General features: G+C 54.7%; 1 protein-coding gene across 1 annotated transcript in view; it reads left to right on the top strand.

Moving 5' to 3' along the window:
* Positions 1-14,346, top strand: part of GPR107 (G protein-coupled receptor 107) — a 51,966-nt gene that overhangs the window by 25,810 nt on the left and 11,810 nt on the right. The window contains exons 8-14 of the mRNA XM_037144990.2: positions 84-194; positions 518-651; positions 3,923-3,998; positions 5,437-5,510; positions 5,935-6,052; positions 8,936-9,066; positions 11,667-11,710. Coding sequence (XP_037000885.2) covers positions 84-194; positions 518-651; positions 3,923-3,998; positions 5,437-5,510; positions 5,935-6,052; positions 8,936-9,066; positions 11,667-11,710 — 688 coding nt within the window. The remainder of the gene's footprint in view (positions 1-83; positions 195-517; positions 652-3,922; positions 3,999-5,436; positions 5,511-5,934; positions 6,053-8,935; positions 9,067-11,666; positions 11,711-14,346) is intronic.

The raw sequence follows: 14,346 nt of genomic DNA, 5'->3' as shown, positions 1-14,346 counted from the left end.
GTGTTCGTGATTTTTTTTATAACTTATTCAAAATCTGGCTGTGGATTTGGGTGCCCTTTAATCTTTTTCCTCTTCACTTTCAGTTTTCCTTTCACATCAGCACCGATGACCAAGAAGGCCTCTACAGTCTTTTTTTCCACAAATGCCTTGGACCCAAAGTACAGTCTAACGACAAGTTTTCCTTCAGCCTTGATGTGAGTACCGGGGGGAGCCTGCTGCGCCTGGGTTTCGTCAGCAGTGTAAGACGGGAGACATTGATTTCTCCGGGAGAATGGGTTTAGGACCCTTAAGCAAAGTAAAAGAAAAGTGTGGCCAGTGGGCAGGCACTTCAGCAGGGGACTCGGGCCAAGAAGACAGAAAGCAGTGAGGGAGTGTGTGCCGTCAGCCCGAGCACGAGGAGGGGCTTGTTACCTGCCCGCACTCACTTAGGCTTAAGTCAAGCAGCTGAGGTTACAAGTTGCTGGATATGGAGTGATGTGTTCCCGAAAAGTAAAAATTAATTTCCTGTTGGTTTCAGATTGAGATCATAGAGAAGAATCCTGACAGCTACCTCTCAGCAGGAGAAATTCCTCTCCCTAAATTATACATTTCTATGGCCTTTTTCTTTTTCCTTTCTGGGACCATCTGGATTCACATCCTTCGAAAACGACGGTAAAGTACTCCTTTGCCGAGCCCTTCCCCTCTGAGCGTGCTGGGATTTGCAAACTCGCCCCTCGCTGGCTTCGCCCCTGGGAGGCACGGGCAGCGGCCATCTTGTTCTCTTCGCAGTTCTCTTGCATCTTCCCTGCAACACGGGGAGACTGGGCAGGAACTCTGCGTGTGTTGGGGTTCGTCCACTCTCCAGCGCTTTGTTTGAAAGGCAAACCCAAATATTTCAGCAGTGTACAGGCACAGTAAAATGCATAACCTTGGTGTTTCTGCAGGGCAGACACCACAGTGCAGGACTCCGAGTGAGCACCTGGGTCCCCGTCAGGGGCTCCTTGTTCTTGGGAGGAGGCAGGTGACAGTGGCCGGCTGCCCGGGCGAGAGCGTGAGTTCCTGCTTTGTGCAGAAGGCCTCCGCTCAGAGCTGGGCTGGCAGAACTGCTGACGTTCCAGAGCTCTGTGCTGAAGGGCCCTCCTCAAGCCCGTCTGCCTGCTGCTGGCCCTTCTTCTGAAGCCCCTGTGGCTTTCACTTCCCGTACTTGGCTCTTGAGGGGACCAGCCGCGTGTATGTGGAGCGAGTGCACAGTTGTCTCTCTTCCCCAGAAGTTGGCAGCGAAAGGACAGTGCGAAGTGTTTGTTACAGGGTAAGCCCAGTAACTAAACGATGGTGTGTGAATATGCACTGTAATTCGGATTAATGTAAATTTATGTAGTAACTAAGAATCCCAAATGCCTCCTGGTGTGGAGCATTGGGCAGAAGCTGACACCTCCTTCCTCTCTCGTGGCCGGTGTGGCCGAGGGTGTGCTCAGCTGGCAGCAGGCTCCCGTCTGTGGTCACATCCTTCACGCCCATCGGGCGGGAAGAGCCTTTGCTGCCTGCGAATGGCCGACCTAGTCAGGTTTGCACCAGACGACCTGCAGCCATTAAGTGCAAACTCACAGTCTGAGACCTGGTGTCACGTGTGAATGCTGATCGTCACCACTGTGTGCCTTGCCTTGCACCGGGCCCTTTTCCTGCGCCACAGAGCCGAGATGGTGACAGTTGTCCCCGCCTCCCTGGGAGCCTGAGCGCTTTAGGCAACGTGTAGGGAGGGTCTGCACAGAAGGGTGCCGCGCACGCACGAGGCACACGCTGGCCAGGTGTTCAGTGGTGTCTGATTGCCCGTTACTCAGTGACAAGCGGTCATTGCCACTAGCTCGCTCCTATCGTAAAAGCTGTGGCAGCAGTTACAGACCTGCGGTTAAACGAGGTGGACCTGCAGCCTGTTTTAAACTTCCTGTTGGAGTGGAGCACACTTACCGTACGTGCGTGCGTTGGGCCCTCCTCCCCAACCTCCTGTGTCCCCGCCAGCCTCACAGCCAGGTGTGTGACGTTGGGCGTTCTTGAGGTGGACAGGACCTGGCTCCGTGGCCACTGCTGCGTTTCGGGGGCCCACAGCCCTTGGACTGGGAGGAACTGAGAGGCCTTTGCCCCAGTGTAGTAAGGCTGTGAGTGGGGAGGTGAGAGCGATGGCCAGAGTCGGCCGACGGCTGGGACCAGACCCCAGGTCTCCTGTCTCCTCGCTGTCACGGGGGCTCCTCCGCTTTCTGTCCTGGGCCCCAGGGCCCGGAGTGTGGGCCAGGGAGTCCTGGGCAAGCGGGGGATCTCGGGCAGCCGGTCGTTTTGTTTTGTTGTTTTTTTTTAAAGATTTTATTTCTTTTTAGACAGAGAGAGGGAGGGAGAAAGGGAGAGAGACATCGAGGTGTGAGAGAGAACGTAGACTGGCTGCCTCCTGCGTGCCATCCTGCGACCCATGCATGTGTCCTCACCGGGATTCGAACCAACAACCGTTTGTTCGGTGGACCCATGCTCAGTCCACACAGCCAGGGCAGCTGGTTGTGTCTGAGTCGGGCTCTCGAGGTCGCTTGTTTCAGCTAATCTTCTGAGCTCCTTGAGGTGGGCAGGTGTTGTCCCGTTTTCAGAAAAGGTTACTGAGGGTTAGAGAGATGACGGTCCTCAGGGTAGAACCAGTATTTGAGCCAGTTCAGTGTGGCTTTGGAGCCTGCGTTCTCTCCATGACCTCATGCCCCGTGACCTCACGCCCCGTGACCTCACACCCTGGCCGGGGAGGTTCTGACCAGGACTGCAACTGGAGGTTTCTGGGGTATGTTAGCACCGCTGCGGACAGTGGGCAGTTTGCCCTGTGAGTAGGTCTCGGTGCTGTGCAGGCATGACAGATGACTCTGGCCTTGACTTCCTTTTTTTGATTGCAAGTAGTTGGGCACTGGGGCAGGAAATTGCCAGGAAGGAAGTTGTTCCGGAAACGGAGCAAGTATCGGTTCAGGACACGCCCTCCCCGCCGGTCTCTCAAGGCCCTCCTCTTCCATTTCCCCTCATTTCCTCGTCCATCTCTCATTCCTTCCCGGCTCAGATGTGTTTATATGTGTTTGTGGAGAGAAACTTACGCCCTTTTTAGTAATGTTTGTTGACGTTGCGTGTAGTTTTAACTTATTTAAACTGTAGTATCTATAGATACTGCTCTTACCGTTTTTCATAGTAATAATACCTGTTCTGTTGATGTATTTGTTTGAAGCTGCACCATCCACATTTTTTTCCTGCTCTGGCTTTGCAGAATGTCTTGATATCTGAGACTGTGAGTTTCCTTTGTGGCCTGTACTCAAGTCTTTGTGGACTTTTTGATAGAGTTTTACCCTTGTGTACCCTATTAGGTTAAGTGCCAGGGTGAGATGGGAAAGGGTAGAGGGACTGAGTGCTCAGTGGCGCAAAGGTGGACAGGTACCTGAGTGAGAGCTTCATCCCCTTGGCCTGGTGTGTTTGTCAGGTTCCAGCCACAGAGGGGAGAGAGGAGGGGAGGGCCTTCCCTGCCCCCTGGCTCCAAAGCGCCCGTCCTGGGCTGCACGTTTCACCTTAGCTAGCCTGCTCCCCTCTGCTCTCCTGGGGGTTCCTGTGGCTGTAGATGCAACCAGCTTCTGCTTCTGCGGCCCTTCCCAGGTGCTTTCCAGGGAGGGAGCCTGTTTAGATTTGCATGGACGCAGGGTCAATCATGCCTCCGTGCATGACCCAGTTCCCCTCACTTGGACTTCGATGGTGGGGATGAATCCAGGACCCATTCAAGGCCTTTTGCTGACAAAGTTTTCTTGAAAAAGAGGGCCTCATGTTTGTGGTTTGCCTAGGTTATGTTACTGCCCCCACATAAGTAAGTCTAGTGCCCGGGGCTTCGGCTGTCCTTTGCTCCCAGTGGAATATTTCTTTCATTCTTGTCTTTCTGTGTTTATAGGAATGATGTGTTTAAAATTCACTGGTTGATGGCGGCCCTTCCTTTCACCAAGTCTCTTTCGTTGGTGTTCCACGCGGTATGTGTTAGTGCTTGGGGTCAGCTTGGGGTCGTTTATGGAATGCTGTGTGGTGCCTGTGTGATCAGGAAAAGCCAGCTTGGGGGGAGGCGGGAGGCAGGAGGGTGCCGTTTCCATGAAGCCTCCTCTGACCTGGGGGGACCGGGCCTGGGTGTTAAGCATCACAGCCCCCCCCCCCCCCCGACTCCAGGTGGAGACACCTGGTGGCAGCGCTGTCCCGGAGCACTGGTTTTACTTTGATGGGTTGTGGTCACTTCTTGAGATTAGAGCGCCACCTGCTGAAGTGTCTCCAGGACTCCTTTGTCTGCCCACCATTCCCTCCTTCCTGTTCACCTTTGATTTGAAGTTCAGTGTTAGTGTACTTGAGAGAACGTTGATGCTTTGCGGATTGAGGCCTAAAGTGGAACTGAAGCCTTTGAGTGTTGAGTCCTGGTGCAGACCGATGCAAGCCTGCCCGTGGCGGGCAGAGCGGGGCCACCGGCGCCCACCTCCAGGCAGGTGCTTTCCTTCTGCACCGCAGGACACCGTCACGGGAAAAGTAATGATACATCTGGCCACAGTCGCAAGACATGGCAATTCTTTGGATAACTTCTTAAAAACATTTTGTTTGATTTTAGAAAGAGCAGAAGGGAGAAAGAACATCGATTTGTTGTCTCACTTACTTATGCACTCATTGGGTGATTCTTGTATGTGCCCTGACCAGGGATCGAACCCACAACCTTGGGGTATCAGGACAATGCTTCAACCAACTGAGCTACTGGGCCAGGGCTCGGATAATTCATATTTAGATCTGAGTTAAAGATTTTTTTTTGGAACCATATAAGTAATGAATGATGGGATCCCTGAGTCACTTTACTACCTAGATAGCCATTTGCAAAGGGTGAAAGGCATGTAAGAAATCTGTGTTACCTTTGTTCGTTCTGCCAGGAAGCATTTTAGGTGCACTGCCAAAACTTGCCACTTCAATTAAATGCGTCAGTGGCTTCAAGTAGCTCTAAATTTACAAATTTTTTTCAAGGAAAACATAGTTTTCTAAGCTTGGTGATTCCACATAATTTTTTTCTTAAAATTGAGTGACTAAGTAACTTGTGTAAGCTGGGGTGTGAAAGATGAAGATGAGGTTCTTGATCAGATACCGAGAACCCCTGTGGCACTCGGGCCTCGGAGGTTTGAAGGAGGAGCCCGGGCAGCCGTCCACCAGGGTGAGCCACCAGCCTCGAGAGAGGGACCCGGGCTGGGCCTTGGGGACACTGAAACCCGGGTCAGGTTTCCCACCCTGGCCGACGTTGTTAGTGCACTCACACACTTCGTCTCGACCTGGCACACAAGTCCTCACACACCCGCCAGCCTGGGGCCCCCGGTGGCAGTTCCTGTTGGCTGCACCGAGGCAGCCGGGTGGCCCGGCCCTGGCCTTTCTGATTGCTCTGTCTGATTGCAGATCGACTACCACTACATCTCCTCCCAGGGCTTCCCCATTGAAGGCTGGGCCGTGGTATACTACATCACTCACCTGTAAGTACACGTGGCGACTCGTGATGTGTGCGTGCTGTGACATGACACACAGGAGATGTCGGGGAAGCTGTGGCAGGAAGTGACCTGCCCCACGTTGGCGGGCCCCACCCTCCCGTGGCCACTTGTCTGGGTTCCTACCATGCCAGAGGTGTGTGGCACAATGGTAGCTGTCCAGACCTGAGAGCCCGGGGCTGTTGACTGGCCCTGGGAGGGGTTGCCTCTTTGAGGGGACTGGCCGCTCAGGTGGTGGGCTGCGTCGCTGTTTGTGTGTCTGGGAGAAAGTGTTGCTCACGTAAGGCGAACTTCCTGAATGGACCCACCTATCTTTGGCAAGCGTGTGAGGTCATAGAGTGAGCTCTGGAATCTGAATCACAGAATGACTCTGAATAGACCCATTTGTGTGTGTGACATTTTTCTTTTTCAGTTTGAAAGGGGCCCTGCTGTTCATCACCATTGCGCTCATCGGCACCGGCTGGGCTTTTATTAAGCACATCCTTTCCGATAAAGACAAAAAGATCTTCATGATTGTCATCCCGCTCCAGGTAAATGGGCGCTCGTCCTGCTTGTTCTGGTTCTGGCTCGGTGCCCAGCAGCCCAGGCCTGTTGGAAGAGGGGGTCAGCCCACCCAGAAAACCCAGCACCTGCCATCGGGGATTCTGCCGCCCAGTTGGACAGGCCTGGGCCTCAGGTGGTGGCGCTGGGAGGTGCTTGTCAGTTATCTTGAAATCAGCAGGTGGACTCTGACACTGCCCATGAATAGAGGCTGCTGAAAGTTAGGGGAACCTGCTGCCTTCTTTTCTGCAGCTGTTTGCCCTGTAGCCCAGTGGTCCTCTCAGCAAAGCAGCTCACGTTCCTAGTGATTTTGTTAGCCAGTTATTTTAAAACTGAGAATGACTCCAGTGAGTTTCCACAAGGTAGAATATTAAGTAGACCTCAGGGCAAGCCTTTATGAACCCCTCCTGAGCCAAGGCCAGCCTTACAAGGACCCTCACAAGGACCCCTCGGAAGAGGACCCTTGTAATAATCAACGCTCTTGCTGGAGGCGGCACCAGTACGGAAGTGCCCATTGTGAATGGAGCGGCCCTGGCAGGCAGGCATGCCAGCTGCTCTGCTCTGCTCCGCCCAAGTGCAGTAGTCATCTGCTCGGTTGTTGTGCGCATCAGCCACACTCACTAGGGAACACAGCGCACTGCGGCAGGTGAGGCGCAGGGAGGACCGCTCTCGAGGCACCCAGAGCAGCCACTCATCTCCGGTGCTGGACGGTTCGGCAGTGGAGCCCCCTCACGTTCAGTCACGGGGGATACCCGCTACTGCTAGACACCTGGTCAGACCAGTTGCTGAAGGTTTCCTGGGGAAGACTGATCACCCAAGTGTGAGTGATTGTGAAGCCTTCGTGTGCAGAAGGACTTCACCTGGATGCTTAAGGAGAGAAAGATGGCGGAGGCACAGAACAGCTGCAGAAGTGGGCGACGCTGCTGCCTGGTGGCCAGAGGTGCTGAGGAGCTGTCCACTGGGCCACTTTCCCGGCCAAGGCACTAGGGCCGTGAGTGACAGGCCTGGTCCTCTTCCCGCTTTGCCACGCTGCTCCCTGCCCCTTTCCCCCCAGCAGTCATTGCCATTCCTTCCGAGTGAACATCCTCCCCCGGCCTGAACTGTGTGATGATGGCCGAAGCCTCCCCAGCTCCCCGCTTGCGTGCCTCTGGAGGGGTGACACCCAGGCTTGCAGGGCAAGTCTCTCCGAGGACCCCGGGCCTTTAAAAATTAAATGCAAGGGAATTACATGTATTTAAACATAGGGACTAGTCTGGGAAGGCTTTCGGCATTAGTCTGAGAAGTTCAGGCTGCTGTGTTTTGGCTCCGGGGGAGCCACCGAGCCTCCCTGAGTGAGAAGTGAAGGGCGCACAAAACGGAGTTTCAGGAAAGCTCTTGCAGATCGCTGCACACCAGCACCTCAGGGTGTTTTATCTCTCGTGTGAAGAGTGTGAACTAGGGACAAGATGCAGTCATGGATCGAAGCTGCGAAGGCCTTTGTTTCCACGTTGCCTGCAGGGACAGGGCCGCAGGCACTGAGGGCTTTCTGGCCCCGGGAGGAACCCAGTAGCCCGGGGTCAGCGGGAGTTTGCACCAGCACTAACGGAGGTGCTGCTGCAGCTTCTACTGGCAGGCACTGGAGGGAAAGGGAAACCACACTCGGAGACTTCCCGGTAAGAGCACAGCGGATTCACGTGCTTCGCTAAAGGGTGGAAAACGACCGGGCAGACAGCAAGTCAAGCAGAGTATTGGGGAGCAGGGCCTTCCCGTGGAGGATGGAGGTGGGACGATGATCTCAGCATTGTGCCCTGTGGTGGCTTCAGAAGAGCATCTCAGGGACCTTGCCCTCATGCTGAGTAGCTTTGAAGGTGTTCAGAGGCAGCCACCTCGGTTTAGCCACCAGCAGAACCTCCCGTAGCATGCCGAGGGCCTGGCGACAGGACTGCACACACGGCAGGCCTTCCCTTTTGGAGTGGAAGCTACACACACAGGCAGATGCATCTCCATGGGAGGAGCCAAGCTGGCCCCGTGCAGATAGGACCTGGACTGGAGTTAGTCCTGGGAAGAGCCTTGTGGCTCCTTGGCCACTGGGCCGAGGTCGGCTGTTCTTGCCACCCTGGTCTCTGAAGACGTGATCTGGCACTAGGAAGAGTTACTGTCGTGAGAAGCCCAGGCACCCACACAGAGAGGCCTTGGGTCTGAGGAATTGTGGCCACACGGGCTGAAAATTACAGTGCCTGGGTAGGAGTGCCGAGGCCAGGATGCCTGAGAAGCAAAGTGTCCTGGTCAGCCGCTGCTGTACAACAGGTCACCCTTAAACTTAGTGACTTAAAACAACAGCCGTTGACTCGTCTCTCCCGGCCTCTGCGGGTCTGGATTCAGGAGGAGCTGAACTGGGTCCGTCTGACTTGCTGTCTCGAGTGGCCAGCACTGGGGTCACCTCAGGGCCTCCACTCACCTCTTCTTTCTCTGGGCTGGCCAGACTGGATCAGATGGGGTGGGCACAGCTGCAGACATCCCCCCTTCTCCCCCCTGCCTCCTGCCCCCCACCCCCATGCTTGCTCTCTCCAGCATGGCTGCTTTGGAGCAGCCAGGCTTCTCACACGGAGGCACAGCACTCTGGATCTGGTGTTTCTCGAGAGAGCCAGGCAGGAGCCTGTCCTTTGTCCCACCCGGGAAGCCACGTGGCCTCACTCCCACCATACGCTGCTGGTTGGAGCAGCCACAAGCTCAGGAGCAGGGCGCAGTGGGGCATCTTGGTGGGAGAGGGATGGGGGTACTGCGGTGGCCATGGGTTGGGGGCCTTCAGGCCCAAGTGTCCACTCCGTGTTGCAGCTGCTGTCGTGGGGACCTGCCCGTGCTTTGTGGGCCCAGCAGCTTCTCGTGTCCTCCAGGTCCTGGCGAACGTGGCCTACATCATCATCGAGTCCACCGAGGAAGGGACCACGGAGTACGCCCTGTGGAAGGACTCTCTGTTTCTGGTGGACCTGCTGTGCTGCGGGGCCATCCTCTTCCCAGTGGTGTGGTGAGTGCGGGGGCGGGGGGTCATGCACGCATGTGCCTGAGGCTTGTCTGTGGAGCCCAGCAGCTGGGCCAGCCGTTCCCAGCTTCGGAGTCACGCAGGGCGTGTGCGTCACAAGCACAGCTTCCTGGGTCCCAGACTGGCCTGAATCCAGGTCCCCAGTGAACGTCGATAGAGCTGGTCTGGCACCGTGGCCGGCCTTTAGCACAGTTTAGACCGCAGAGAAGAGCCTGGACCCGAGAACTGAGCAGCGACCTAAATAGCGCAGATTTGGAGGGGGTTGAAGAAACCCCCAAATAGGCTTTTTTTTGGGTTTGGCCGAGTCCCGTCTTGCCAAGGTAGATGGAAAAGGGGGAAGCGCACTAACACGAAACTAGTGATAATTCTCAGCACGTAAACGCCTCGGCTGTCTTCCGAGTGGTCTGCTTTGTTCCCGGAAACAGCAGACCGTAGACACGTACGTAGGTCAGAAAGAAGTGTCGGCGCCCAGTCAGTGCTTGATGGGAGAAAATACCCTCGTCAGGCCTCGTGAAGAGGGAAGGGAGTTCTTGGTTCAGTGGGAGGCGGGTAGAGGAGCCAAGGCCGGCAAAACTACAGCCTCTCCTGTGTTAATCATCGAGTTCCGTGGCTGCTGGGAAGCAGTTAATTCTTTTGGAGTAAACTTTAAAAAAATACAGATTTTTCCTGCAGATTTCTCTGAGAATTGAGGTGCTTTATGTTGCAGTGCCCCATGTAGTTCAGTTAATACTTTTGAGAATCTTGGAGTGTAGGTCACTTACTTACTCTGATTATTTAGGTAGAACATGGGGCCAGTGGAGTATAACCCTCATTGCAGCCAGTCAGACTCAGCCTTACCCCTCATCTCATCGTGCATCATGAGGGTGCATGTATCAGTGCAGCAGAGGAGAGAGTACGAACGAGATTTTGAATCCCTACACCCTCCTAACCTGCCCAGGAGGAGGTAAATGCAGGCACCTGTGACAGTGTGACCAGCATTGTCTTCAGATGGAAAGAGCATCCTGGGAGCATTTGAAATCATGCTTCCCACCATATATCGTCAGTTTGGCTCAAATAAATACATAGAAATTAAAAGGGGTGGGGGAAGGCATCCTGTGATTAGGGAACAGAGTCAGACTCTGCTCACACCTGCCACCCAGTGACACAGAGGGGTCAGGGGCAACTGGGGAGCCCCAGACACACCCTAGAGCTGCAAATCACTGCTTCCTGCCACTTGTTAGTTACAACACTAACAAGCAAGATGCTAACTGGCAAGATTCTTTAAGATAAATATTCCGAAAATCGCTGTAAAACGAGAAAATCAAGTACTGGAGAGGAGATTTAAGAAGCAGCCTTTGGACATGAAATACACAGTATTTGAAAAGGTGGTGGGCGGTCTGGAGACTCTGGCTGAAGTGGAGAAGTTGCCAGTGGGTGAGAAGACATATTGACCTCTTAACGGTGGGCACATTGACGGCATAACCATCCAGGCCAGCCCGTGGGCTCCTCGGCCACGCCAGACACGGCTGCACACCTGGCAGGCCCGGGGGAGCACACCTGTGGCCGTTCCCCTGCCGTAATCTGACAGAGATGGCCACGTCCTGCTGGTTTGCAGCTTGGACCCGAGTTGGGGGTACCAGGTGGCTTTTACCCCCATTTGTTAACTCTTATCCAGTGTATTTAGTTTTTTAGAAAAACCATTTCTATTTAATTTTTGTTACATAAAAACATTTATTTTTTTAATGTTTTTATTCCAGGCTGGGCCTGGAATCAGTCATTTTTGAGCACCCTAATTAAAAACTACTATAGCTTTAAAAAAAAAGAAAGATGTTCCAGTTCAGCCAGCGTTGGTTCAGTGTTGGCTTTCCCATGTGGCTGCTGCTTCGTCCTGGCCTCCGGGGTTGGCAGACCCGGGGGGTGGGGGGGGGTGAGAAACGACTCACTCATGGTGCAGTAGAGGGATGCCTGTGCTGTGCTGTGCTGCTGGAGGGCGGTCTTGCCCCTGGAGCCTGCAGCTCTACCCAGAACCTGATCTGCAGCATCCTTAGCGATACTAGTGTTCTCCTGCCTAAACATAAGATGGTCGTTAGTTCCCAGCACACCCCAGCCGGAGAAGACTCCTTGGGGCCTGCGTTTCTCAGCAAAGGTGTGAATCCCTGGTCGATGAAAGGCTGAGTTTGCACGAAGCCGTGTGTTCTCAGCTCCCAGACCCAGACTTTAGAAGTCGCCTCATGGGGTCTGTTCTCTCCGGGGAGCAGGGGAGCGAGCCCAGGGGCGCTCCACTGTCTTAGGGTCGGGTGGGGGCCGAGGCGGGAGCTAAAGGAATGGGAGGCTGGAGGGTCAGGCTTGTCTTTTATTTTCTCCTTGCCCAAGCCCTGCCAGACTTTTTCTGGGCAGCAGAGGGCACCTTCTGCACTCGGGCCTGGGCACTGTGCACGCTGAAGCGGTGCTGATTGGAGGTCCCGTGGTCAGGGAGTGTCAGAGCCTCCTAGTGTAGCCTCCCTGTTGGTAACCTGGGAATTCGAGGCCTTGGTGACCTGCCGTGGGAATAGAGGGGAGTACAAATCTGTGAGCTGACCCTTTGCTCTCCGAATGTTTGTTTTTAGGTCAATCAGGCATTTACAGGAAGCATCCGCAACAGATGGAAAAGGCAAGTCTGCTCATGCCCTTCCTGTGCTGCCCAGCCCTCCTGGCAGCCACTTGCCCAGGCACTGCCTGGAGGTGGGGGATGAAGGGCGTGCCTCCGGAGTGGCTGGGGGGCCCGGCTGGGGGAGAGCCCAGGGGTGGCTTGGCGGGGAGGCAGGTGGGAACACAGAGACCCGTTATCTAAGGAGGGTTGGCGGGGGTGACTGCGGCTTATTATAAAATGACTCCTGCCATTTCCACCCCGAGCGTGATTTTCACCTTCTCCAAACTGAGTCAGGAAGGGAAAATCTTGTCTTAGAAGGACACTGTGCAAACAGGAGGTATCGGGTTGGGATGGCTTTGTGTAAAGCATCCCCCCCCGCTGACCTCACACGCTTTCAAAATAGATGTGTTGGTATTCACTTAAAGTGAGCCTGCTGCCAGAAAGGACTTCAAACTCATTTTTAAATGGTGGTGCCGTTAAAACCCTTCTGAATCTCCCTGGTTTTCCAGCCATGCCCCCTAAGTCAGAAAAGAAGCCACAAAGAGAATGTGTCATATGCTCCTAGGCTTATTTGAGTAAAGTCTACCGCTGCAGGCTGCCCCAGGGTCGAGGGGGACTTTGGAGCCAGTGGCAGTGCCCTCAGAGGTCGGAGCTGCCTCGGGCCCCAGGAACTCGCTGATGGCAGCGGTCCTCTGGGCATGAGTCGAGTGTTGTTAAATGGGTTTTGTTGCCGATCTGTTTTCTGACTGTGGAAGTAATGCAGATTCAGTTTAGAAACTTTAGAAAATAGGTAATAGAAAACAATCTTACTTCACACTTGCTATGCAGTTACTATCACGTTATTTTCTTGAAAGTGAATTAAACCCAAACCCAAGGGTTCTTGGCGCACAGGGCTTGGGAGCGCTCCTGTTCCGTCCACAGCAGCTCCTGTTGAGACTCCTGCTGTCGGGCCGCGTAGCGCTCTTGCTTGGCCACTTGGTGCTCGAGGGCCGCCCTGGCTGGGCGCCCCTGGCAGCCCTCCGAGTCTGTCCCCCAGGGCCCGCCCCAGAGACCTGCTGCTAACACCTGGCTCCATGGCCTCCCCCAGCCACGGCAGGCAGAGAGCCCTTGGCCCCCTGGGTCGGGGCAAGGAAAACTGCAAAAAACAGAACTTGCCTTAGAGTTTTAGTAAAGCAGCTTGCCACAAATAGAAAAATCCAAAGAAGAAAAAAACCCACCTTCTGGGAATAATGATAATTTGGGGATATGCTTATGTTTTTTTGGGGAGGTCTTCAGTGCACCTAATAAGAATTCCTGTTATTTTTAGAAGCCCTCACTTAATCGGGTCTCACTGTATTGAGGTGAAGCATTTTGCTTTTGCATGTACATACATTTCAGTATTATTTCAATGTTTTTGGATTTGTTTTCTGTTTGGCTGAAAATGTTTGAGAATCCCAAGGACAGCGTTTTCTGGTTGATACGTCTCCTCTGTACTTGGCTCCTTGGCCTCATCCTGCTTCCTTCGTGGGTGCTTTCTGGCCCTTCCTTACCTTCTCCATCATTCTGCCCGCCCGCCCCCTGCCTTCCCTGCCCTGCTTTTCGAGGGCTCGGGGATGACTGTCTCTGTGGCCATCTGTCCCACGAAAGGCTGACCGCTAGCTGAGGACTTAGCGAAGCTTTGGTGAGGCGGGCAGCACAGCAAGGGAAGCCTGGGAGGGTGTCTTAACTGTCCCTGGGCATCTGCCCTAAGGAGAAATGATGGAACCGGAGTGCTGTGGTCATCACGGGGGCACATGAGGCACATGAGGCACTTCCCCGTTTGTTCCACCAGGTGGCAGCACAGGACCTCTCAGCAGAGAGCAAACCTGAACAGAAAGTCAGGCAAGTGCGCTGGGGCTGTCAGGATGACATGCTGTTAAGAGCACCCGTTTCTCCTCAGCACATGTCTGGAACTCTTTGAGAGGGGGCAGAGGAGGTGAGCAAAGGGGTGCCTTCTTGAATCAGTGGGTTGATTTAGGCCGTGGAATGCATTTAAGCTAGTCTGCACATGCACATTTCGGCCCACACTGAAAAATGGTTCCACTTGTGACCCTTCCCAAGTCAGGGCAACTTGCTCCCGAGGATGGAGTCTGCCCTGCAGAGACCCACAGGGACAGCACACCCCATCTCAGCCCCTCCCCCGCCCCCTGCGCTGAGGAGCCCGCCTCCGGGTGACCGAGGGACAGAAGCCAGGCAGTGCAGGAGAGCTGGGGGGGCCCCTGGCCGGCTGAGCGCTGGGGCCGAGGTACGCAGTTGACCCTCTGCTCCTCAGCCCACCCCAGCTGAGGTCCAGCCCGTCCTAGAGGCAGCCGGCAAAGGGAAAACTGTGGGCAGTGATGTCTCCTCCTGGGTTTGGAAGCAGTTTGCTGCACGGAATCTGCTCACAGGCTCCTTATTCCACTAACTCATTGCATGACTGACACTGACCTGGGCTTAAGACTCAGCATCAGTGCAGTCCGGCCAACTAGCTGCAGGCAGGGGCGACAACATGTGCCCGGGCCACGCTTGGCTGCCGGGGGTCCTTCTGACGAACCTGAGGGAGGCATCGAGGACGAGGCTGCCCACGGCTCCTGTGCTGCCCTGGTCTGTTTTGGCACTCGCTGGCATCCGTCAGGTCCTGTCACTTAGAGTGCTGCCAT

Source organism: Artibeus jamaicensis, unplaced genomic scaffold, assembly GCF_021234435.1.
Source record: "Artibeus jamaicensis isolate MK-2021 breed Jamaican fruit bat unplaced genomic scaffold, CSHL_Jam_final contig_471, whole genome shotgun sequence".
NCBI classification, from domain to species: Eukaryota; Metazoa; Chordata; class Mammalia; order Chiroptera; family Phyllostomidae; genus Artibeus; species Artibeus jamaicensis.
This window is presented reverse-complemented; position numbering and strand designations above follow the sequence as displayed.